This window comes from Baudoinia panamericana (genome assembly GCF_000338955.1).
Source record: "Baudoinia panamericana UAMH 10762 unplaced genomic scaffold BAUCOscaffold_2, whole genome shotgun sequence".
Taxonomy (NCBI): domain Eukaryota; kingdom Fungi; phylum Ascomycota; class Dothideomycetes; order Mycosphaerellales; family Teratosphaeriaceae; genus Baudoinia; species Baudoinia panamericana.
In genome coordinates, this window is record NW_006911258.1 from 1,051,452 (window position 1) to 1,072,212 (window position 20,761).

The following is a 20,761-nucleotide window of genomic DNA, read 5'->3' on the forward strand; positions in this document are numbered from 1 at the left end:
ACTGTCCCGGCTGCTTCATCATGCAGAGTTTGGTGCAACGTCTTCCTCAATGCTGCTTGCCAGGTCTCGCCACCCTCGGTTGCTCCAAGATGGTCAGCTCGTTGTCGACTCTACCCTCGGTCTCCTCAGTACCCATGACCCCTGCGGAGTGCACACGATATCACCTAAGCCGGAGCTAACGCGGCATCTAGAGGTCTAACCCACATATGGCAATGCACTAGTCAGGTGGAGGCGGATATGATCGAGTCAGCTCATCTTGGCAAACCGTTGGTCAGCTCCCTATCAGCTGACAAGGCTGGGAGTGTGGTAGACGGGCTTTACACAGGGATGGTAAGCTACACGATGTTCAGCGATGCGTATGGATGCAGGCAGCTGGGAATGTGTATCTCCGAACGACCACCACCTTCACAGATACAATGCGCATTGCCGTCCTGGCATTCAAAAGCTAGATCGTTCTATAGCATGATCGAATAAATTAACTGTAATGGGACATCTTGCATCTAATGTGAGCTCGACTTCCTGTAGTTGTAGGCATGCACGTGATCACCAGGCTGTACATCCGTCATCATTGTAGCACTTGACTGTTGACGCTCGACGTCGAAATACCAAGAAACGTAGAACGCTGAAAGGCAGCAACTGAAACGAGCAAGGCGTCTCCTCGATTGACCAGTTTACAGGGCCAAGGACGCTACAGCGTGATGTAGGGAACTGTTGTGTGAGTCCGAGCTTGCCTGAGTTGTCGACTAAATGTACATTGCGGGCATGAGCCAAAGAGCGACGAGATCCACCGTGAGCGTGAACGAACGAGCCGTGATTTCTGGCGAGAGGAGAAACTGAGTTGATGGACAGAAAAGTGAACTGGCGTGAACGGTGCCAAGTCTCGAGTCATGCAGCGAACGCGGGTCAAAGCTCACAAGTCCTTCCATTTACCTTTCACTTGCAGCTGGACGGAAACCGTCGACTCTTTTATTCAAGTGCCATCTTGTGCAATCGGACACTTTGTCTATCTGGAGGCATCTTTTGCTGACCGAGTCGTGAGCAAAAGCCGCAATAATGACGAAGAAGAAGCGTCCAGCGGTGCCTTCCCTCGAAGAGCTGCTGGAGAGACCATGGTGCTATTACTGCGAGCGTGACTTTGATGACATCGCCATCCTCCGACAGCACCAGAAAGCCAAGCATTGTAGATGCGACCGCTGTGGAAGGCGTCTCGACACTGTAGGTGGGCTGCAGGTTCATGTAACTCAGGTTCACAAGGAATCCATTACGGAGGTAGAGAACGCCCTGCCTCACCGCAAAGATCCTAGTATTGAGATCTTCGGCATGGAAGGCATCCCGGACGAGCTCAAGCAGGCTCACATCCAACGCGTCACAGAAGGCTACTACGCACGCTACCCAGCTGGCGGCACTGGAGCCAAGAAGGACAGCGATGACCACGTCATTAAGAAGGCCAAGACCGAGACGCCAGAGGAGATGAAGAAGCGGTTAGCGGAGTTCAGAGCCAAGAGAGCCGAGGAGAAGAAGCTCGGTCTTCCGCGCGGCTCTCTGACAGACTCCCCTCGCCCTCAGTCTACCGACAGCATGGGGTTGGACAAGGCCAGCACCACGCCAGCTCTAGACGCCAGAGGCTCCGGCATGTGGTCGGAGGGAGAAACTGCTACAGCGATGCAGCCGAGCGAGGGCCACCCGTATTTCATGGACCCACGCGGCAGCACTCCGCCGGCCTTCGACAACCCTGCCGCGGGTACACGGAGCAACGGTGCACATCAACCACACAATGCTTTCTTCCAACCCGACCCAAACCAGGTATTCCATCAGAATGGAGTGCCGGCGTGGATGGGTCCAGACGGCAGCGCTACGGCCAACCAAGACCGCCACCCGCCACCCGGTTACTATACTCCTGCAAACGCAAACATTCAGCCATTGTACAAAGAGTACAACGAGCCGCCGAATCAGAACCTTATCGTCCGACGCGGTCCTCCTCCGACCACTCTTTTTAACGCAGACACTCGAACGCGGACGCCAGCACAGACCACGGTGCCGGACTCCAATAGCCCGCCAAGCGCCCGCCCGAATCTGCCACCATCTGTCTCGAGTTTGCCGCCTGTCCCAGGCCTACCGCAGCGTCCGGCCGTCAATCCGCCGAACCTCAGCAAGGGTGAGATGCAGTATATGCATCAAGGTGGTATGCCACTCAACCAAGCAAGATTCAGCACAGACTACACGCCCGCGATCAAGCGCGAGCTCTCGAACCCGTCGAAGTCTGCTTTCATGCCGGACAGTACCTCCAGAGCGGTCTTTGACGCTAGCCTTGAAGATATGATTAGCGAGCAAGCCGAGTCAGCGAAGCATAAGCGTGAGGGCCCAGGGAATAAGCGTCAGCCAGAGGTTCTCACTAAGAGTGAGCCGGACGAGCCGTCTAAGAGTGAGCCGGACGTGCTTTCTAAGAGTGAGCCGGACGGGCTTCCTGAGCGGAAGGTCACGCACCGCGAGGAGCTGCCTACGAAGCCGAGCCCGGGCTTTAAGAGAGTCATCGACAACGCAGGCGGTCAGATTGACAGTGCGGCACGCTCCAGGCCGTACTACAGGCCGCACTACAGAGACATTCCAGTCGATGATGGAACCCACAAGAAATCGACAGCATCAAAGCGCGTGAAGTCCAGGCTCCTATGTGACGACGCTAGAAACGTCGGTCTGGAGGAGGAAATTGCGAAGCGACCGAAGTATTGTTTCGATCGCTTAGCGCACGAGCGTACGGAGTTCGTCTTGGGCGACATTAGCGGAGCTGTCACGGCGGAGACGGAGGATGTGGTGCGCGACCCGCAGGATACGCATCCCTGAAAGGATATGCCGACTTTGAAGGCCATGGGTGCCGAGGCTGCTCGAGAGGCCCGAACGCTGAGAAGAGTGCTGAGAATGTGGCGGAGTGATTGAGGCTGCGTGCTTGCAGGTGCGTGCGTTGATGCCTGTGCTGACCATGAGCCTCTGCATGCTGAACAGCAGCTCGGGCCGTCGATTGTTGGATTGGAGGCTTACGGCGTTATGGGCTAAACAAACGCCATCGCCGGCTTGCGCAGCGAAGCGCAGCCTATGGCCGAAGGAATTGGCGTTGCAAATGAGGTGAGTCCCTGCCGGCTGGCAGGCGACCAGGTGTGTCCTTGGCTTTCCTAATGCTTGTTCGACTGTGTCGTGCCGACTTACCAACTGACTGTCTTGTAATCATACAAACGCATCGTTACTGTTATCATTTGCCAACATATATTTTATGTATATCCGCTGTTCGCAGGCAACAGAGCAGCAATGCTTACGGATCAACGATCTCTGCTTCGTGGTTCCGATAAGTAAACGACGTCAGTGAGTGTGTGTTGGATTGTAGGTTGTTTCACTTACATTTCCTGCTCTTCTGGAGGCGGAGGCGGATGCGGTTGGCTCCTCTGTGTCAGCTGTTGCGAGCACAGGGATTTAATTGCCGCTACAAGCATACCCGACGAGCTTTCGCCTGGTACCGTCTGTTCGACGTGGAAGAATAGAGGAGTGAGCAGGAGCTACGGGAGGAAGACAACGCGCGGCTGCTACAGGTGGCCCGGTGGCGTAGGCTTCGTTCCAGTGAGTGGGGACAGAGAAGCTGTTGATTACGGCGGCATAGACGGACGAGGAAGGAGTACATCGTGAACGACGTTCATTCGTGCACAAGCGAGCTATATACGATACGGTACGACCGAGGCCTGTGCGCGCTATCTTCAGTTGTACACGCTGAAGGTGTACTTTTGGTAGTTCACATATGGCAGTGAGGTGGGGGAATATACCTGGTATTCCTGACGACCCCACTGCGGTTGGTTGATAGCATCGATCCACTAGGTATGGAGTCAGCGTTGCTCGGCCCACGATGGTCTAAGCAACTTACATCTTGGGCTTCAATAACGATGCAACCGTACTTCTCTACGTGCGTCGTGTTTGCGAGGTGCTGCTGAGATGCCTTGACCGGTATCGTTCCGTTCTGGCCGCTACAAGTGTAGATCTGCAAACCCTGCTGGTTGCTCTCCAAGCTCATCTTGATACCCGTGCTCGGAGACCACATCTGTAGGATCTCAAGCTCCGGGTCGTTGGGCTGGAATCTTGGACGATCAAGGATGAAGGCATTGTCGTAGCCAACACACCCGGTGCCGCACGAGTTCACGAGGGTGTAGAGATCCTGACCTATAGTCTTGCCGGGCGCGGTAAAGTCGTAAGCTGTGCCGTTAGTGATATTGATACCACCAGTGGGGACCTCGATGCCGTCGATATCAATCAGACGGTCTGCGTATGGCATGTACAGAGTGTCATTCAGCACGTATTTCGAGCGCTGGTCAACGAAGGCGCCCAGGTTCCAGTAGACGTGGTTGGCAAGCATGATGGGCGTGGCATCGTTCAGGGGGATCGAGGTCAACCGGCTGATCCATGCTGCGTCATCAGTAAGTGTGTACGTAGCCACGTTCAGCAGGTCGCCCGGAAAGCCAGACTGCGCTTGGTCGTAGAACACAAAAGTAATGCTGTTGCCGGTGACGGAAGCCACGGTCCAGTTCTGTTGGTCGTAGCCGACGAAACCACCATGTAACGTGTCCCTGCCGCCGTTTTCGTTCTCCGGGATGTGTGAGGTTTGGCCGTTAATGGTAAAAGTGCCGTTCTTGATCCTGAAGAGGGTATTGTCAGCGACCCTTCACCGCACCGAGACAACCTGCACTCAACGTACCTATTCGCATATCGGCCAACGACTGGGCCGAAGTAGGTGTGGTTGGTCTCAGTGTCAGTCAGATACTGCGTGGTGTTGTCGTAACCCAGCACAACATCTTGGTATGTGCCATTCTTGTCCTTGACAAGAAGGTTCGTAATTCTGGCGCCGTACGGAATGAATGAAGCACTGATGCCGTTCGCAGTCAAGGTATACTTCTGGAATGGGTTACCAGTGAAGGGCTTGAAGGAGGCGCTTGTGAAGTTGTCCGAGCCACCAGTCTGCGCCGAAACCAGGGCCGTTGCTGCGAGAAGCAGACTTGAGACGAATGTGAGCATGACTGCACCGACACTCCACGACAGAGAGCTTCGAATGGGAGTCGAACGCAAGGGAAGTGAAAGCACGGCAAACCTACCTGCTGACCTGCGGTATCGTCAGCTTAATGTATGTCCCGCCATTGCGAGCACCACGCTCCCTCCGGTCTGTGCCTGCAGGAACCAAAAGTCAAGCACTATGCGGAACGTGGAGGACATGACGTTTCTTGCTTACCACGAAGGTGCTGCTCAAGCAAGCTCTGGCTGCAAGGGCCCGGGGTTCTCCACAGCGGAGGAGGAGCACGAGGACTTCGCGTGCGGGGACAGTGCCCGATTGCGGCCACGATCGACTGACCCACTGTCTTTCGTGCAACGCAAATGGCGGAAGAACGAGTGTCCACAAGATCCTGCGATACCGGCTAAACGAACCAGCGTTCCGGTGGCGGACACTGCATGAGAGCTCGTGGCCTCCCAGTCAATCAGGTCGGCATCGACCACGGTACGAGGAGGGAAGCATGATGGTGAGTGGGAGCAGGTAGGCATTGTAGTGCCCAACGATCAAAGAAAATTAAGAAAGTAAGCTCAGCAAGGTGACAAGCTGTAATGAAGTGTATTTCATACTGTACTTGACCATGACACAGAGCGAGAAAGACATAGTAAAGCTAACCCACGCACTGCATCAACGAAGCCAAGTTCCTTGCGCAGCAAGACAGTCGCGAGAGAGAGTTGAACATTGTCCAGAGCACACTTGCCGTCCCGCATCATGAAAGACGTTCCATCTGCATCTTCCGCAGTATCCAAGGTTCCAGGCTACAAGCTGGGAGTAGTAGGCATTGGACACCTATTGCGACACCGTCAGCATTGCGTTGTGGCGGTGAGGCGGTGACAAGTAACGTACCGTACAGGTGTATGGACTGGCGCAACTTGTTGGACCATTCCAGCCAATGCCGCCTACCAAGGTTAGCCAAATACTTCGAAACTTGGTGGGCCAATGATGCTGCCTACCGCATTGCCCATAGTGCTGAGCAACACTTGTGCCTGTTGGGCTGCTGCTGCTGCTAGAAATGCTTGACGTACGAGTAGAAGACGTGGAGACCCTGGCCAAAGACGCAGTCGAGGAGCCACGCGTCGAGGTGGAAGAAGTGCGCGTTGAGGAGGGAGGAACCGAGGTCGAGGAAGTCCGCGACGAAGTGGAAGCTGCGGTACTAGATGTCGAGCGTGACGATGAGGCAATGGAGGAGCTGGATGAGGAAGAGCCACCTGTTCCGCTCGCACCGCAGTTGCCACCACTGAACGTACTGCACAACGTACCGACCTTGATGTTTGAGAAGATGACTTTCGCGTTCGCCTGTTGCGACTCGACGTCGCTAGGAACACCGGAGGTGGTGGCGCAAGTCCCTCTCGCCACCCCTGGCGCACCCGGATCAGCAGTCGTAGGGTAGTCGGAATCCAGCCACAGCATATCAACCGCATAGTCGTCCCAAATGGAGATAACCAGCTCCATGCCGCGATCAAAGGCAGCACCCATCGCAGCTAGACCACCTTTCGCAGCAAATTCGTTGGTATCGTTAAAAGCAGTCTTCTGCGCGGCGCAGAAAGAGTCCGTGATGCTGTTGCCCGACACTCCAGCGACGTCAGAAGCAGAGTTGGAGATGACTTTGCCGTTCTGGACATAGAAGCGGCGGATCTCGGAGAGTTTGCCCGCGTCAGTCCCGTCGCTCGTGATGAATTGAGTGACCACGGTGACTGTACGGACGACCGTTAGTAGAGCGTCACGCAACCGAGGCCTCACTTACATTTTGACTTGGTGTCGACAGTGTCACCCGGTCCGTAGAAGGTATGGTTGCCCATGCGGTAGCTGTTGAAGTCGCATCCGTCCTGAGATTGTAAGTGGAGCGTTCGTCTGGCCGCAGACATTCGATCGTACCTTGTCACAATATCCCGTATACCTATCCGAGCCGGCTCCGCAAGTGGTGTTAGTCGAGCAGATTGTCTGGCCGTTGACGCTGCAGACATGCGGCGTCAGTGCGGCGGACACAGAATTGGCCTCCCAGATATCCATCTCATTGCCTATGGTGCATCAGCATAGGCACTTGCACGTAATTGGTGAAGCGCGTACAGCAAGAGCCGGAACCACCAGACCCGGTGTTTGCATTGTTGCTGGCCGGCGTCCAGCCATTAATGTTGGCCTTTCCGTTGATGAACTTAATGTCCTGGGGGCATTGAGAGTCACAGTATCCGGTACCATACTTCGCACCCGCCTGCTTGAGTCTAAGCGTGAGTCTAGAAGCTCAAAGAGGGATATGGGCTGACCTTGTTTCCCGAATACTCACTCAACCCTCCGTCGGGATACATCTCAACAAAGTACAAAGCACCGTTGATCCCGCAGCCGATGCCGGACACATCGACATCAAAGGTAAATTCGCGATTCTTCAAGTGGAACACCTGGTATTGAGAGTCACTGGTGTCCATGAGATACACGCGTGAGCCAACGTTGCTGCCGGTCTTGAAGCCCAGACTGAGAGAGTTGCCGGACGTGGTGATGCCATAACTATGTTAATGAGAGCGAGTCAGATCTCCGGAAGGACCAGGGCACAAAAGAGTATTACTCACGTGCTGGCGTAGTTCCCTCCATCGAGCGCGCAGTTGGCTGCGCAAGTCACGGGGTCTGGGCAGAGTGTTGCGTCCCATGTGTTTCCATTGTAGCAATTGGTGCTACCGGTAGTGCTGTGTAGCCAGCGCCAATTGGCATCTAAGACAATCGTGTGGCTCTCGGTGGTGCAACCGTTAGCAGTGCAGTTGGATACAGTGAGCGGCGGATGGACTTCGGCAGTCTAGAATCGATATTCTTTAGCAATGCCTCAGAAACGTACAATGTTGGACGTACGAGGGTGCCAGCCTGCTGGCCACGGACGAGAGCGCCAAGCGCAAGAATGGAAAGTGCGAGTGAACTCATAATGAAATGGGGAGGACAGTTTCAGGCAGGAAGGTACTGGTATTCGACATCAGGGTGTCGCAGAGGCAGCGGCAGTTTCACACGTCTTATATCCTCTGGTGTCTTCGTGATTGAGGTGACTCCGACGACGGGATACGGACCGTCGTTGCGCACAAGAACGCCGAGTCGGTTTATCCATATTGAGTCAGGCTTTGATTGTTGCACCACAGCGTAGGGATATACTGATCAGCTTCAAACACTTACGCACTCTCGAACATCGGGTGCACAAATATGGCCTGACATGTAGTCAGAGTAATAGTGAATGAAGGGAGGCTGCAGTAATAGATTGGGCCTGGACCGAGCAAGTTGCAGTTTGACAGCTGCATGTGGTCACGATGGCAGACCGGCGCGTGTGTGCTTCTGCCTTCTGGACACGTTCTGCTTCGCTGCCAAGAGCTTCAATATAATTCTCACAGCCTGAAGTCTGGAGATTGTTAAGGGCCAGTACTCCAGACGAAGGACATGCAGGGGACTCCGCACCCGACGGGCCGTGAGGATCATGTGGCGTTTCGTCACTGGCACAACTGTACAACCACCAGGACTGCATGTAATTAGAGCATCAAGGTCAGGTGTTCGGTACGCACGCTTGGTTCGCTTAGGCTGTTAGAAACGAGGAAGAAGAGTTTTGCGCCCTAAGTGGTGCATGTTCATGAAAATACCGAGCAATCTGGATCCAGACACAGTAGCATAGCGTCGTCCAAGGCTGAGCTGTGGGGGCTGTTGTACTGTTGTACATAGTGGTACATCAAAATAGAGCTTGTTGTCTCGATCCAGCCATCATAGTGGTTTTGCGAATAGCTTAGAGACCATCATCAATCTGGGCCACCACTACGATAGAATCAGCAGTTGCGATTCTGCATCGCTGAATATGTGAACTCACCATGATCGCCTGTCCATGTCGACCAGTCACGGCATGTTTGAGCCATGATGCTCGGAACTTGCATCTCGTTCCTAACAGAGTCCGGCTGCTCAATCACAGTCCAGACGAAGCCGGCGCTTAAATGCCAGGCGATGTGACAGTGACTGCGACAGTATGTCAGCTTACGTTCCTAGGGACGTCGGCACAAATAACGTACAGAGACCAGGCCCCCGGATTGTCCTGATTCCATTGCACAACAATGAATTGTCCTGGCAGCAGCATGTGTACATCACGCCGCTGAGGATTCTCCGGTCGTGTGATTGTACCGTCCCAACAGTTACCGTACTGACCAGCGGCGCGTTTGTCGACGCTCATGTGGCCGTCTTGCGAGGCACCCTGATCATTGCCGAAGACCGTTGAGTTGCTACTGCAGTTGCCTTCCGCCAGGATAAACATGTTGTGACCGTGCATATGCATTGGATGAGGCTGCGGACCAGTGTTCTCCACGATGAACCGCAGGCTTGCGTTCGTGCCGTAGTTGTGAACATTCTCGATGTATGGTAGGTTCAGGTTGCCAAGCTTTGTCTCCAATAGTATTGGATCATTGTAATTGACCCTGAATGTACGATTCGCCATGTACCAGAGCAGGTTGGTTCCATTTGACTTGAACTCCAACGGTAAGACTTCGGTGACTGACGGCTCACCGGCCGCAACAGGCATGAGCGGAACAGTCTTGTCCAGAGGATCATTGCCGCAGTATGTGTTGTATGCATTGGGGCCTGCAGATGATGTTGGCGCTTGCGAACGGTCAGCGTTTTCGTAGAAGATGGCTGCTTTCACTTCATTGCCACCATGGCTGGGCCAGCATAACGGCGGCTTGTATGCTCGCATCCATACTGCATCTGATGGCGAGCCAGTTGCTTTGACGATGACGTCGGTGCGCTGGCCAACGGCGAGGGTGAGAATGTCGGTCTCGTACGGAACAATCTCCACGAAATCGTTAGCAATGACTGTGAATGAATGTCCGTCGATCGTGATCTTTTGAGTAGCGGCGGCAGAAGGATTGACTGAAACCAAGCATTACTGTAATCAGCAATGGCTCGTTATGTAGAGAGACTTGTATCGCGCGCTGTACGTACTAAATCGTATCCGGTGCAACTTCCCACTGGTGAAGTTAAAGCTCGCTAGCGGCGCATCGGGTGTGCACGGCAGGCTGGTAGTCGAGCAGTCAAAGCTGTTCTTGCCATTGATGAGGTTGTTGTCCGACATTGGAATATTGGGGGCTGGTAGAGGCGCGAATAAGGCGTCTATGACCTCTTCATAGTATTGATGGTACCAGTCAGAGACCATTACTGGGCCTAGGTCTGCGTCGTAGGAAGTCTGGTTCGGTCCGTATATTACCATAGGCCCGGCGAGCCCCGACGCATACTGGGAGGAGTAGTGAGAGTGCCACCACGACGTCCCGTACAAGTCTGCCTGTACTGTAGTGAGCATGAATCGTTCCAGATGAGCGGCGCACTTACTTGGAAGCGATATGTGAACGTCGAACCTATAAAATATCGTTAGTCGTTTTCCCAAGGACAAAGCGACTAAGCACCTACCTGGAGCGATGGGACATTGCGTGAATCCTGGCACACCATCCATCCAAGGAGTACCCTTCTGCAGCATACCATGCCAGTGGATTGCCGTACCCTCGTCCGTGAGATTGTTCGTTACTTTGATCTCAAACCAGTCGCCCCTGTTGATCAATATCAAGGTGGTTAGCCACTATAACGCGGAACCCTAGCAGTACCTTACCAATTCGCTTCGATGGTAGGTCCCGGAACTTGATTGTTGACAGCCAAGCGTTCAAGCGCAACACCATCTGGGGCACATGGAATCTTCGACACAGTCCAGTCGTAGTAGCGGGTAACTCCAGTGTTCGGCGTCGTGGTATAGTAGTTTGTCCATTGGTTCATCGGGCCCCATGGCTTGCCTTGCGGCATGGGGTTGTCTGTGAGCCAAGGAGGCAGATGAGGTGCTTGTGGCGTGCCAAGGACGGACATAGCTTGCTTGATCAGTATTTTTATTCATTGAGTGTCATCCCAGCGTCGTACAAGACTTACTGTTGTTACTGCGTGATGCAACATACCCCCAATTCTGCGTCGAACGTGCTGCCAGCGCAGCTGTTACAGCCTTTGCGACTCCAGACATCCTAGGCAGAAATATAAAAGCTGCAGACGTAGTGAAGAGCATACAGACAAGATAAGTGAGTGAAGATGGTAGGAGGCCGGCTCGTATCCGAGAGACCGAGCTTGGACATTTCTTCAAGGTGCGAGAGTCTCGTTCCAATCTAACGGCCGAGAGGGGCGGAACAAAGCGAGGCAAGGAGCGCAGAAGATACGGAGCGGCGACTTACTAGGTACGTCACATGTAAGATCAAATGGATCATCGTATGTAAGATGAAAAGGGCTGAACCGCAAGACGTCGGATTCAGTACTTGCGCTTACAGCCCGGTAACACGTTGAGCCTGATGAGGTCCCCAGGGACAGAGTCAGTGCCCTTAGACATACGATAAGCCGGCCTGCTTATACCGCTTTGCAATCCGCGGCAAGTCTGCGCTTGTCGCTTGGATAACAGAGGGTCAGTGTCGACTCGTCAGCCCTAGCGGCCTAAACTGGCGTACGAATCCATTGATGCTGGTGCTTACTGATCACCACCGTAGCGATTCCGGTCTGGCCTGCACGAGTTAAAGCGGCGCAGAGTCCCAAGACTGGCAAATGCTCTGCTGCTGTGCAAGGGTGCCACACGTATGGCGAGCGCATGTCACGACGTTGTACCTCCCGCCAGAGCGGCGAGGGTGCGCTGTTAATTCCGTATGCTGGTCGGTGATCTATACTGGCTATCGTTGCGACACTCCAAGCAAGGTTGCATAATGCGAGGCGGGGCGCGTGGTAGGGTGGTCAGACTCCTATTCTTGGCCCATTGGCGATGCCATATTCCGTCCGCCAAATAAAGTAAGACTGGCGGAACGCGGTATCAATTGGGCGACGTATAGCGGAGGGGAGTTTTGGGAGGTGGAAGACCGAAGCCCTCGCGTGTCGTCTCGTCCCGTTCCGTGACAATGATACCGATCAGCTGACTAAGCATGCGGCTACTACGGGAAAGACGGCCTTTGCAGCCCACGCAGAGTAGCTAGTTATGAGACATCGGGCATCGCAGTTTCCGACATTGCGAGAGCGACAAACGGCGCTTGCGCCGTGCAGGAAGGCTACCGTATATCTCATTCCGCAGCGAACGTGCTTCATTGGGACAAAATGAAGGAACGTTCCAACGGAACCCTTGAAGCGACCTCCTCATCACTCCAATTGCTGCCTTTTCGGACTCTCTTCACGCTCGTACTCCTCACTCCTACGCTTCGTCGACTCTTGTAATGTACTCTGCACCAGACCTTGTGTGTCACGCCTATTGGGGGTGTCTTGGGCAGCAGGATCGGTGATGGTGGAGTTGCCGCGCGGTCCGGTAAAGATTAAGTGCGACTCTGCCTGTACACTCATGTCGGCAGCGCTGATGACCGAGCCCGCTCCATTCGACACTGGTTGCTCAGAAGATGCATGTAAGCGCTCTGCAGGATTGTGCCCTGCTGAGGGGTTCTGATCCTCATGCTGGACAGTGCTCTTAGCGGCCAGAACAAATGGAGCAGTAGGAGATATGTTCTCGTCGTGGTTGCTGGACACGGCGGTATTGACGTTGCTGGGCTGTAGGGCAACAGCGGTTATCGGTGGAAGTCGCGGGCTAGGTAGACTCTGAGCTTGGGCGGCTCCCTCATGCCTTGGTTGCCGCTCAGAGATCTTGTCGAAAGACCATGACGCATCTGGCAACAACGGGCTACGCGAAACCTGGACAGTTGTTCGTAGCGATGATGGGCCCGGCTCTAAAGTCTCAAAGCTTGGCTTTCTGGCCTCGTCCCCAGTCGCAAATTGTTGAGGCATTGTTGGTGGTGTGGAGCCTAAGCTAGCTCGCTCACTGATAAGTCTTGCCGCAGCGCTCGCGAATGTGGCCTGCTGGTCATGCGTAGATTGATATTGTTTGTCTTCATTCTGTGTAGTAACCGCGCTCGGAGCGCCTACCTCGTCAGTTTTCTGCTTCCGCGGCGACTGTGTCTCAGCACGTTCGTCCTGCGACGACTGGGCGATATCTCTGGCGGCAATTCCGCCAGGGAATGCGAAACGGTTGGTCGTGCTCGCCACCCACCTAAATTGCGTGTTAGTCTGCAATGCCTTTTCCCGTGCGTAGTACGTATGATACTTACTGGTGTTCGTCAGTGACTTCAGTGGGTGCGCTCCATGAAAGATCTCGTCGGTTTGGCGTTCGTCGTCGTTGATGGACAATGGCTGCGTTCCGCTCATGCATGTTGTAGCTAGCATGGAGTGGAATTTCCCGAGCGGCTTCTGGCGAACCGTCATCTCGATTCGCAGTCGCACTCCCAGCGACATCTTTTCTCAACCCTAGGCCTGTCTTTGCATGTAAGAGATCGTGGATCTCGTCGCTGAGTAGTCGTCCGTGCCTGGCTGGCAGAGCGGGAAGATTGGGGCCGTCTGTGACTTGGCCAGGTTGAGCTGCTTGCCCAACCTGCTCGTTGGTCTGCGACAACACCGATCCTTGAGCAGCAGCTCCAGTTGGATCCGAGAGCTCGTTCAGCCCCTTGGTTCTGAAGGGTACACCGCAAATCGAGCCTTCGTGCGGCTGTGACGGAGCTGGTGCGACTTCTGGTGAAGTCGGACTCAGAGGTCGGGAACTTCTTCGAATGCGGCTGGGTGAGATCAGTCGTGGAGCCATCGATGCTGCATCTTCCTCCGACTCTTCCTCGTCCTGTGTTGAGAGAGGACCTTCAATAACTGCTTCAGCTACCCCAGCTGTCCAATTCTGCCTCTCGACCGTGACAGGTATGGGAAGCGATTCGTACGGCAGCGATATACTTCGTAAGGTTCCCGGTCCGCTCTTAGCCAAGTGTTGCGAACGTCTCCTATCACGATTTGGTGGGACTTGACGTGAAGGTGACGAAGCTCCATTCGGGTGACGGTCCGCAAGGCGAACGGGCGACGGCGGCACGGATAATGGTCCTGTCACTTTTGTCGGCACAGGAGTCAGGATACCTCCATCTTCCCTTTCCGGCAACCGATCCGTCACGTTGACAAGCCTCGCCGCCAAACCGGGACCGAATAAGCGCCCCATCTCCCGGTTCCAGCGGAGATTATCAAGTGGATCAAAGTCTGACAGTACCGCCTCACCTACCAGGCGCTGTAAACGTCGGACAAGCTCTGCAGCAGGAACTTGCGCGCGAGACGGACCGCGTCCTGGGCGTCTTCGAAGCAGACGTGGATTTGGATGCGGAGCTGGATTCCTGGTCTCGACGCTACCCGCAACTCTGGCGATGGATGGCAGGAGAGGAAGCCCTAGCTCTCGCCTTTGCGCTTCCCATCGGGCAGCATGCTCTGCTGCTATCGGGGCTGGCGCTAACTCAGCCAACGGAGCCACTGCGCCGTCGTCCTGGTTCGTAAAACGGCGCAAGAACCAGTCACTTGCTCGGGTAAAGTGTGAGCGTCTTGTGAATCTCGGCGAGCCGTAACGTGACCACTCCTCATTCGAAAGCGTTGCCTCCCACAGATGTCTGATCCTTTCCAACTCTCTTAAGCTGCTGGTCTGCCTCGCACTGCGCTGATCATCCCCAAGCTCTGTGTCACGGTCACGGCGCGCGTTGATTGCCAACCGCACTTCTCTCAGCAATCGATGAAATCCTTCATTGAACTCGCGTACCTCCGCAGGGTCAGAAATCTCCCGACCAAGTGATACACGCGCACATTGCGGATGGTCATCAGGCTCTGGGGCCGACCGGCTCGATTGCCCGCTCTCTTCGGGCGGCGACGCTAGTGTCGGCGCCGGAGAAGCATTGCCGGCTCTTCCTGAATCCTCTTTCAGCTTCTGAAGCTTCTCAGCAAGCTCTTGTGCAGAAGGAGGCTTCGATCTCTGTTCCAGTAGCTGTCGTCGCCTGCGCGCTCCATGCGAGCTCTTTCCCCTCAGATTGGCTGTCAAGGCAGGCTGATCTGTTTGTGTGCTCTGATGGGACGGTACTGGCCCCGTAGGTATCGCCTGTGTCGGCGGCGGCGGGGTTGACAGTGGAAACGACGGCTGCGTTGGCGGCATCATGGGCCGTTCAGGCCCGGGCGGGACAGCTGAACTCCTACCATTGAGTGATACGGGCACATTCTAGTTGCTCGGTAGTTCGTCAGTGCCTCGCTCGGCATTGAGGTTGGCAGAGAAATGTATCGGTAATCCTGCCAGAAGCGCCGTCTCTAGCACATTCGGCTCGATGTGCGCTTCTGGCATCTCTGCTCGAGCCTCATCTGCGGGTTCCTCGCTTTGTTCCGCTTCAGGCGTTGCAGGCTCGATGAAGTCATCCCGATCGTCGCAATAGACGCGCCTGCGTGGTGGCGTGGCCCTTAGGACACGCTGCGTAGATGTCAGTGGCGCTGACTCGGGGTTGCTCGCAAACTGCTTCAAGTTCTGCGTCGTGAGGGGACATCGAGGGGATGGGGGCGATGGTGTGCGAGCAGCAGGAGATGTGAGTGTCTCGCCTCTGGTCGCTGTGACGGTAGGTGGTGTGCTCGGACGGGTGACCGGTTCCGCAAATACAACATCAGACAGCTTACTTCGTGGGCTCCGCCGCGCGGGCTCACGAATTGGTGGTCCCGGAGTGATGCGCCACAGTCGCAGATCCTGAGCATGACCCGCAGCCTGAGGCGGTAGTGGACGTGCCGTATGCGGTGGCGGTGAGCCTCGTGTGCGGAGATAGTCGCTGGAGTGTGAAGAAGGTTCTGGTGTAGGAAGCGCATTTTCAGGGTCATGGACTGAACCAGTCCGCAGGTGAGGGTGGACTTCGAATGGCCTGCCGTCATCAAGGCCGGCCAAGCGTTCTGGATCCAAGCGCACTCGGCGAGATGGCGAAGGTTCTGAGTTGACTAGTGTGGTGCCCTCCGTGGATGCCAGTCTCCCTCCTAATCTTCCCTCTTCCATTAGGCCGTCAAAGTCATTATAACGTACCGGGTTGCCCGGAGGTACCGGCCAATCCGACCAATCAGCCGCTCCCGTATAGGCATCCCCGGCAGGATCTACCTCAACGCGAGGTGCAGGCGGAGACGCAGACGGAGGCGCTGAAGGAAATGTGTTGTTTACTGCAGCTGGCGTGGCAGGCGCAAATCGTCCTTCGTTATTCGGTTGTGGCGGGTTCCTCACGCCTAGTAGCAGCGCGGCAGCCTCTTCCAGGAGCGGCCGGCCGTGAATGATATCCCAAGCATGGTGAGTTTCTTCGATAGTCTGCGGCATTCGTGCTAGTGTCCCGTATCTGACGGCAGTGGCGACTTGATGCATCCATATCGGTCTCGCATAGTCGAAGAGGTCTTCGATTTCAGCCCGTCGCGCTTGTTCCTCTGTGACAGTCGGGAGAACCTCGGGCTGCTGCTGTCCCCGTTGAAGATGCGGAAACTCGATCTGATCACCATGGGCAACCGGCCGACTCCCGTTCGCAATTGGTGCAACAGATGGATGAGCGAGTGGAGACTGCGTCCCGTTCCCCGTAATTCCGCTGCTTGAGTCTGGGGACGGAGTGGCCTCAGGGACGCCATAGCGCAGTACATTCGAGGTGCCTCGCCGAATGTCCCACATAGGAGAGAGGGGACTCTGCGGTCTGTCAACCTGTCGTGCTCTCATAACTTCGCTCGCAATAACGTGGTTATCGGACTCCGCACGTTGCGGCTCGTCCTCCGCGTGGCTCTGGTGCTCTTGTTCATCCGTGACCGGCGCAGTCACACCATTTGTCAGCAATCGACCATCTGGGCCACGCTGATTCGGAAAGCTTCCAGTGACGGATGAGTAGTCTGGTTCCTCCGGCCCGTGGTCGAGGCTGCGCTGGAACTCGCGCTCTTCGTCATCCAAGCGTGCGAGCATATCGTGTATATGCTCTTCAGCGTTGGCATTCTGACCGTTTGGTTGGACGCCAGAGCCTGCTTCTTGCGGCGCGTTGTCAATGTTGTCCTGATGCTCATGATCGTCTGCAGGCTGCCTATCACCTCTGAAGTGACCAGTCTCGCGCTGCGGCGCTGGGGGTCCTCCAGGCGGAAGCCAAGGCATGATGTGCGACCGGAATCGTAACTCTGTGTGTAGTAGCGTGAGTGGGAAGAATGATTAGTGTTCGTGGCGCAGTGCAGCGTCCTCGACAACGATATCAGACGAGATTACTGCTGCAATGTGGTGCGTAGCCTGGAATAACGGGCAATAGTGTAACGGGTTAGCAATGTTTGCGAGAGAGAGGGTGGACTGGTAGAAGATCCTTGCGCCAAAGGTGGCAGTAGCAGCGCATTGGGGTTGGCTTATGCATTCTCTTTCTCTGCATGAACGTTAGCAATTGCTTCCACTAGCCATCAGCACGACCGTCTACGCTTACCTCGACCTGTCTCAACACACTGCCGACAACAGCCGGCCCGTTACTTCTTCCTTCTGCCTGTCATTGCATGTCCAGCGGCCTTTCCACAAACCTACAACTGTCGGGCGTCCTTTTACCAATGGCAGCCTCGATATAACAGTATTTCATAGCCAATTGAAGCTTCCGATGGGTGCGTTCATTCACCCTCATCCTCCTCATCGTCTTCCTCCCGCTTCCGCCTATCTGGACTCATACTACGTTGCCTCCCACCACTCTTCCTTGGCGCGCCACCCTTCCCACCGGGCGTTTTGCTCGGCGGCGGTCGCACAAACGCGAAGTCCACGCTAATGGTCTGGTCCAGCAACTTCTCGCCGTTCGCGCCTTCTATCGCCGCTTTCGCCTCGGTGAGCGTCGGGTACTCTATCAACACGTAGCCCTGAGTTCACGAATCAGCGCCTGTACAGCGTGTTGCTTTCCGCACCTTCCTTCCTACTTTCACGTATCCTGTCCTGCGGTCCAGGTTCATATGCAAGTTCTTGATCTCGCCATATTCGCCAAACATGTCTTGAATGTCCTCTTCGCTCGCTTCCTCGTGGACGTTGGTCGCGATGATGATCCAGCCTTCGATACTACGGACCGCAACTGCATTGGCGGCGGTGGTGCTATTGTTCATGGCGCTGCTGCCATTCTTCCGCGCGGCATCGGGAGAGGAAGGCGGGCTACCGTCGAGTTCCATCTCTGTGTCCGCCATGGTTGAGTACGAGTGAGGATTGTAATGGTTAGGTAAGGCAGCAGGCGTGAGGTCGAAAGTGTACCACAAAACAAACATCCATTTCGTGCCTCGAGCGAGTGCTCTATGCTGAGTAAGCAGTTTTTATATATTCTCCTTTAGCTTCAATTTTCAATACAAATGCCCTGCTTCGGCGCGTTCTGCCTCCCCCGTCGCATCACACAGATGTACTGGGAGTTACTAGAGGTAACGGAACAATAGGCCGCGTACAATATTGTAGCCTTCAATTCTCTCTTATTCTCTCATTCCAGCAATTCCGGTGCACCAGCTACTCTATCCTTACGGACAAACTACGAGGTCTTCTTCGAAGAGCGGTTTGCATCGTCCGCGTCATGCAGTCATGCACTATCCGTGGGCTGGCGAGTACCCATCATCCTTCGGGGTGAGGTTTGTGATTTGCGATATCGAAGGACCTTCATAGTCCATACGCGCCAGCCTTCCAGCTGCATCATGGCATGTGTGGCTCCTTGCGTACCTACATACTACTCCACGTCACTTTCATCATATTTCCTGGAGAGGGAGCCTTACTCATACAAGCATTATTTCTAGACCTTTCGGCTTGCGAGCAGATTATTTGCAGCATACATATGATGCGCGGGTGTTTCCGCCCTTCAATCTCTGCTTGGGTGAGGTGGTGAGTTTCTGACAAACATTTCTCCAATCAAAAGCCTTGGCTAATTGATGAATGACAGGCCGAGTGGTTATGGCGCTAGTTTCAGGCAGTGTAAACTGTGCCGAAGACAGGAAGCTTACTAGTGGAGCAATCCTCGTGGGTTCGAGTCCCACCCTCATCAACACTTATATCTTTTGCTTTTTGGGACGAAGAATGCGTGACAAGAGGCTGTACGTGAATGCGGTTGTCCGCTTTCTTTACGGTAATGCTGCAAGAGTCACGAGTAAGGCTCATTGATGAATGGCTTAGCGGCTCGCTCGGGCCAGCCTTTCCCGTAAGCCAATCAGAACTTGCGCATGCGATCTGAACTCCTTCACCGAAACAACATCGTTCTTCCACGCAGTTTCATGTAGCGCCTCGCCTCCTAACACTCCAAGTCACTGGCTCATGAGCCGCCCAGGACAGCCTTACATCTCCGAAACGGAACAGTTGCAGGATCAGTCTGCGGCTACCGAACTCCGCGATACCGAGACCGTATCGAACCTTGTACGCTCACGCCATTCTAGAAGTAGTCTGCTGGGTGCAATGACAGCACGGTGTACTCAGTGCCTCCAGCACTCCATTACCCATGCGTTGTCACCATCTTGTCATCTCGCAACATGCGCTACCCAGCACAGAGTGGTCATGCCCCGCCTGTCTCTATGGTCGCGCAAACGCGTAACAAACCTCATATGCGACCCTTACTTCACCCCATCTATCCGCCCATTGTCCGGCTCTACCCTCGTCCTTTGTGTCGCGTGAGCTACACCTCTTTCTTACTGCGTGGACGTGTTGCTTTTCCCATTCTCCTTCATTGTTCTATTGTTCATTTTCCATTGTCATACAGCGCTGGCCGCAACAATAACACTCGCTGCGAATTGTATACCCGCAGCTGCAGGCACTGCCCATACCTTCCTTCATCAACCTTGCTTCGAAACGTCAAGTTCAGTAACCCCAGCTCGAAAATCATTGACTAGATATTGCTATCCTGAACTACGAAGCTGACGCTACCCTTCTTCGCGACTTTCACCGACATCGACACTCTCGCTCTAAGCAACATGCTTTCCACAACGATCAATCTGTTCTGCGCTCTGGCAGCGCTCGCTCTGCTCCCATCGACCTTCGCCCACTCTTGGATCGAGGAGTTCCAGGTCGTCGGTTCTAATGGTTCATACATCGGCGACCGCGGGTTCCCGCGTGGCTACGTGGCACGTACAGATCCAGGCTATAACGGCTTTACGATGAACTACCTGCTTCCACAAGCGGGTGTTCGCATCGACTCATCCGATCTCCTATGCCACCCGTCGCAGCGCTCCTCTAATTACACCAACCCTGCATATCCGAAAATTCAAGTCACGCCTGGCAGCTACGTTGCCATGAAGTATTTGGAGAATGGCCACGTCACGCTTCCATGGAACCAACTTGGTAAGCCGACTGCTGGTGGGACTGTCTTCGTTTACGGCACCACGCAACCATCGGATGCTGAGAAGATCGCCGATGTATTGGCCTGGGACAAGGCTGGCACAGGTGGCAACGGAAAGGGCTTCCTAATGACGGCGCAGAACTTCGATGACGGTCGTTGTCATCAGATCAACTGCGGCAACATTTCTGTCGACCGCCAAACCCTCTTTCCAGATCACGTCCAAGGCCAGCCGGGTTCGAACGTCGAACAGTGGTGCGAGACTGATCTCCAGATTCCGACATCACAGGTGGCTGGGACACTGACGGTCTACTGGGTTTGGCAATGGCCGACAGAGCCGAACGCTGACTGCACGTACCCCGAAGGCAAGGACGAGTACTACACCACATGCTCGGACTTCGAGGTCGTTGCAGCGAGCGGTAGCGATATCGACGCGGCAATTCTGGCAAACACAGGCATGCACACACTTGCGCAAGAGAATCCGCAAACGACTGCGGTCTCTGACTTCAAGTCACGCACGGCTTATACCACTTCGCCAGTTGTCTACGTGCTAAACGGTACAAGCACC

At 54.8% G+C, this 20,761-nt stretch overlaps 9 protein-coding genes and 1 pseudogene across 10 annotated transcripts; 4 read left to right on the top strand and 6 right to left on the bottom strand.

The window, feature by feature from the left end:
- The first annotated feature begins 820 nt into the window (after positions 1-820).
- BAUCODRAFT_354810 (uncharacterized protein) lies at positions 821-3,305 on the top strand. The gene has a single exon (XM_007675191.1). It carries the CDS (start codon positions 1,054-1,056, stop codon positions 2,836-2,838), a length of 1,785 nt encoding a protein of 594 aa, XP_007673381.1. The 5' UTR covers positions 821-1,053; the 3' UTR covers positions 2,839-3,305.
- BAUCODRAFT_354698 (uncharacterized protein) lies at positions 3,288-5,370 on the bottom strand. Its single transcript, XM_007675192.1, has 3 exons — positions 4,727-5,370; positions 3,902-4,667; positions 3,288-3,851 (listed from the first exon to the last, which is right to left on the bottom strand). The coding sequence occupies exons 1-3, from the start codon at positions 5,041-5,043 to the stop codon at positions 3,738-3,740; spliced, it is 1,197 nt and encodes a 398-aa protein (XP_007673382.1). The 5' UTR covers positions 5,044-5,370; the 3' UTR covers positions 3,288-3,737.
- Positions 5,371-5,615: 245 nt separating this feature from the next.
- On the bottom strand, positions 5,616-8,084 carry BAUCODRAFT_30324 (carbohydrate-binding module family 1 protein). Its single transcript, XM_007674818.1, has 8 exons — positions 7,907-8,084; positions 7,633-7,853; positions 7,333-7,570; positions 7,139-7,280; positions 6,947-7,089; positions 6,816-6,897; positions 5,918-6,765; positions 5,616-5,860 (listed from the first exon to the last, which is right to left on the bottom strand). The coding sequence occupies exons 1-8, from the start codon at positions 7,973-7,975 to the stop codon at positions 5,699-5,701; spliced, it is 1,905 nt and encodes a 634-aa protein (XP_007673008.1). The 5' UTR covers positions 7,976-8,084; the 3' UTR covers positions 5,616-5,698.
- A 559-nt stretch (positions 8,085-8,643) lies between these two features.
- Positions 8,644-11,105, bottom strand: BAUCODRAFT_136452 (uncharacterized protein). The gene is made up of 8 exons (XM_007675193.1): positions 10,979-11,105; positions 10,671-10,920; positions 10,475-10,611; positions 10,397-10,422; positions 10,013-10,349; positions 9,091-9,940; positions 8,895-9,037; positions 8,644-8,842 (listed from the first exon to the last, which is right to left on the bottom strand). Exons 1-8 carry the CDS (start codon positions 11,064-11,066, stop codon positions 8,814-8,816), a joined length of 1,860 nt encoding a protein of 619 aa, XP_007673383.1. The 5' UTR covers positions 11,067-11,105; the 3' UTR covers positions 8,644-8,813.
- Positions 11,106-12,211: 1,106 nt separating this feature from the next.
- BAUCODRAFT_145248 (uncharacterized protein) lies at positions 12,212-15,056 on the bottom strand (the record flags this gene model as incomplete). Its single annotated transcript, XM_007675194.1, has 2 exons — positions 12,212-13,106; positions 13,165-15,056. 2 exons carry the CDS (start codon positions 15,054-15,056, stop codon positions 12,212-12,214), a joined length of 2,787 nt encoding a protein of 928 aa, XP_007673384.1.
- A 63-nt stretch (positions 15,057-15,119) lies between these two features.
- BAUCODRAFT_145249 (uncharacterized protein) lies at positions 15,120-17,039 on the bottom strand (the record flags this gene model as incomplete). Its single annotated transcript, XM_007675195.1, has 1 exon — positions 15,120-17,039. The coding sequence occupies one exon, from the start codon at positions 17,037-17,039 to the stop codon at positions 15,120-15,122; it is 1,920 nt and encodes a 639-aa protein (XP_007673385.1).
- A 173-nt stretch (positions 17,040-17,212) lies between these two features.
- On the bottom strand, positions 17,213-18,483 carry BAUCODRAFT_354528 (uncharacterized protein). The gene is made up of 3 exons (XM_007675196.1): positions 17,825-18,483; positions 17,353-17,767; positions 17,213-17,295 (listed from the first exon to the last, which is right to left on the bottom strand). The coding sequence occupies exons 1-2, from the start codon at positions 18,158-18,160 to the stop codon at positions 17,528-17,530; spliced, it is 576 nt and encodes a 191-aa protein (XP_007673386.1). The 5' UTR covers positions 18,161-18,483; the 3' UTR covers positions 17,213-17,295; positions 17,353-17,527.
- BAUCODRAFT_354479 (uncharacterized protein) lies at positions 18,484-19,431 on the top strand. Its single transcript, XM_007675197.1, has one exon. It carries the CDS (start codon positions 18,807-18,809, stop codon positions 19,029-19,031), a length of 225 nt encoding a protein of 74 aa, XP_007673387.1. The 5' UTR covers positions 18,484-18,806; the 3' UTR covers positions 19,032-19,431.
- Positions 18,801-18,916, top strand: BAUCODRAFT_t6 (annotated as a pseudogene). Its single transcript has one exon. The product of its transcript is annotated as a tRNA-OTHER (tRNA).
- Positions 19,432-19,864: 433 nt separating the features above from the next.
- Positions 19,865-20,602, top strand: BAUCODRAFT_56205 (uncharacterized protein; the record flags this gene model as incomplete). Its single annotated transcript, XM_007674867.1, has 1 exon — positions 19,865-20,602. A coding segment is annotated over one exon (738 nt), but the record flags the coding sequence as incomplete, so codon positions are not given.
- Between the last annotated feature and the right edge of the window lie 159 nt (positions 20,603-20,761).

Bases quoted from the DNA above. Each gene is read 5' to 3' on its own strand.
- BAUCODRAFT_354528 (XM_007675196.1), bottom strand. From the start codon at position 18,160: ATGTTTGTTTTGTGGTACACTTTCGACCTCACGCCTGCTGCCTTACCT. The intron at 17,768-17,824 runs GTAGGAAGGAAG...TCGTGAACTCAG, and splicing joins GCAGGACAGGATACGTGAAA to GGCTACGTGTTGATAGAGTA.
- BAUCODRAFT_354810 (XM_007675191.1), top strand. From the start codon at position 1,054: ATGACGAAGAAGAAGCGTCCAGCGGTGCCTTCCCTCGAAGAGCTGCTG.
- BAUCODRAFT_354698 (XM_007675192.1), bottom strand. From the start codon at position 5,043: ATGCTCACATTCGTCTCAAGTCTGCTTCTCGCAGCAACGGCCCTGGTT. The intron at 4,668-4,726 runs GTACGTTGAGTG...TACCCTCTTCAG, and splicing joins GTTGGCCGATATGCGAATAG to GATCAAGAACGGCACTTTTA. The intron at 3,852-3,901 runs GTAAGTTGCTTA...CTCCATACCTAG, and splicing joins TCGTTATTGAAGCCCAAGAT to TGGATCGATGCTATCAACCA.
- BAUCODRAFT_136452 (XM_007675193.1), bottom strand. From the start codon at position 11,066: ATGTCTGGAGTCGCAAAGGCTGTAACAGCTGCGCTGGCAGCACGTTCG. The intron at 10,921-10,978 runs GTAAGTCTTGTA...TGATCAAGCAAG, and splicing joins TGCATCACGCAGTAACAACA to CTATGTCCGTCCTTGGCACG. The intron at 10,612-10,670 runs GTAAGGTACTGC...ATTGATCAACAG, and splicing joins CCTACCATCGAAGCGAATTG to GGGCGACTGGTTTGAGATCA.
- BAUCODRAFT_30324 (XM_007674818.1), bottom strand. From the start codon at position 7,975: ATGAGTTCACTCGCACTTTCCATTCTTGCGCTTGGCGCTCTCGTCCGT. The intron at 7,854-7,906 runs GTACGTCCAACA...TATCGATTCTAG, and splicing joins GCCAGCAGGCTGGCACCCTC to ACTGCCGAAGTCCATCCGCC. The intron at 5,861-5,917 runs GTACGTTACTTG...GTGTCGCAATAG, and splicing joins CCAGTCCATACACCTGTACG to GTGTCCAATGCCTACTACTC.
- BAUCODRAFT_354479 (XM_007675197.1), top strand. From the start codon at position 18,807: ATGACAGGCCGAGTGGTTATGGCGCTAGTTTCAGGCAGTGTAAACTGT.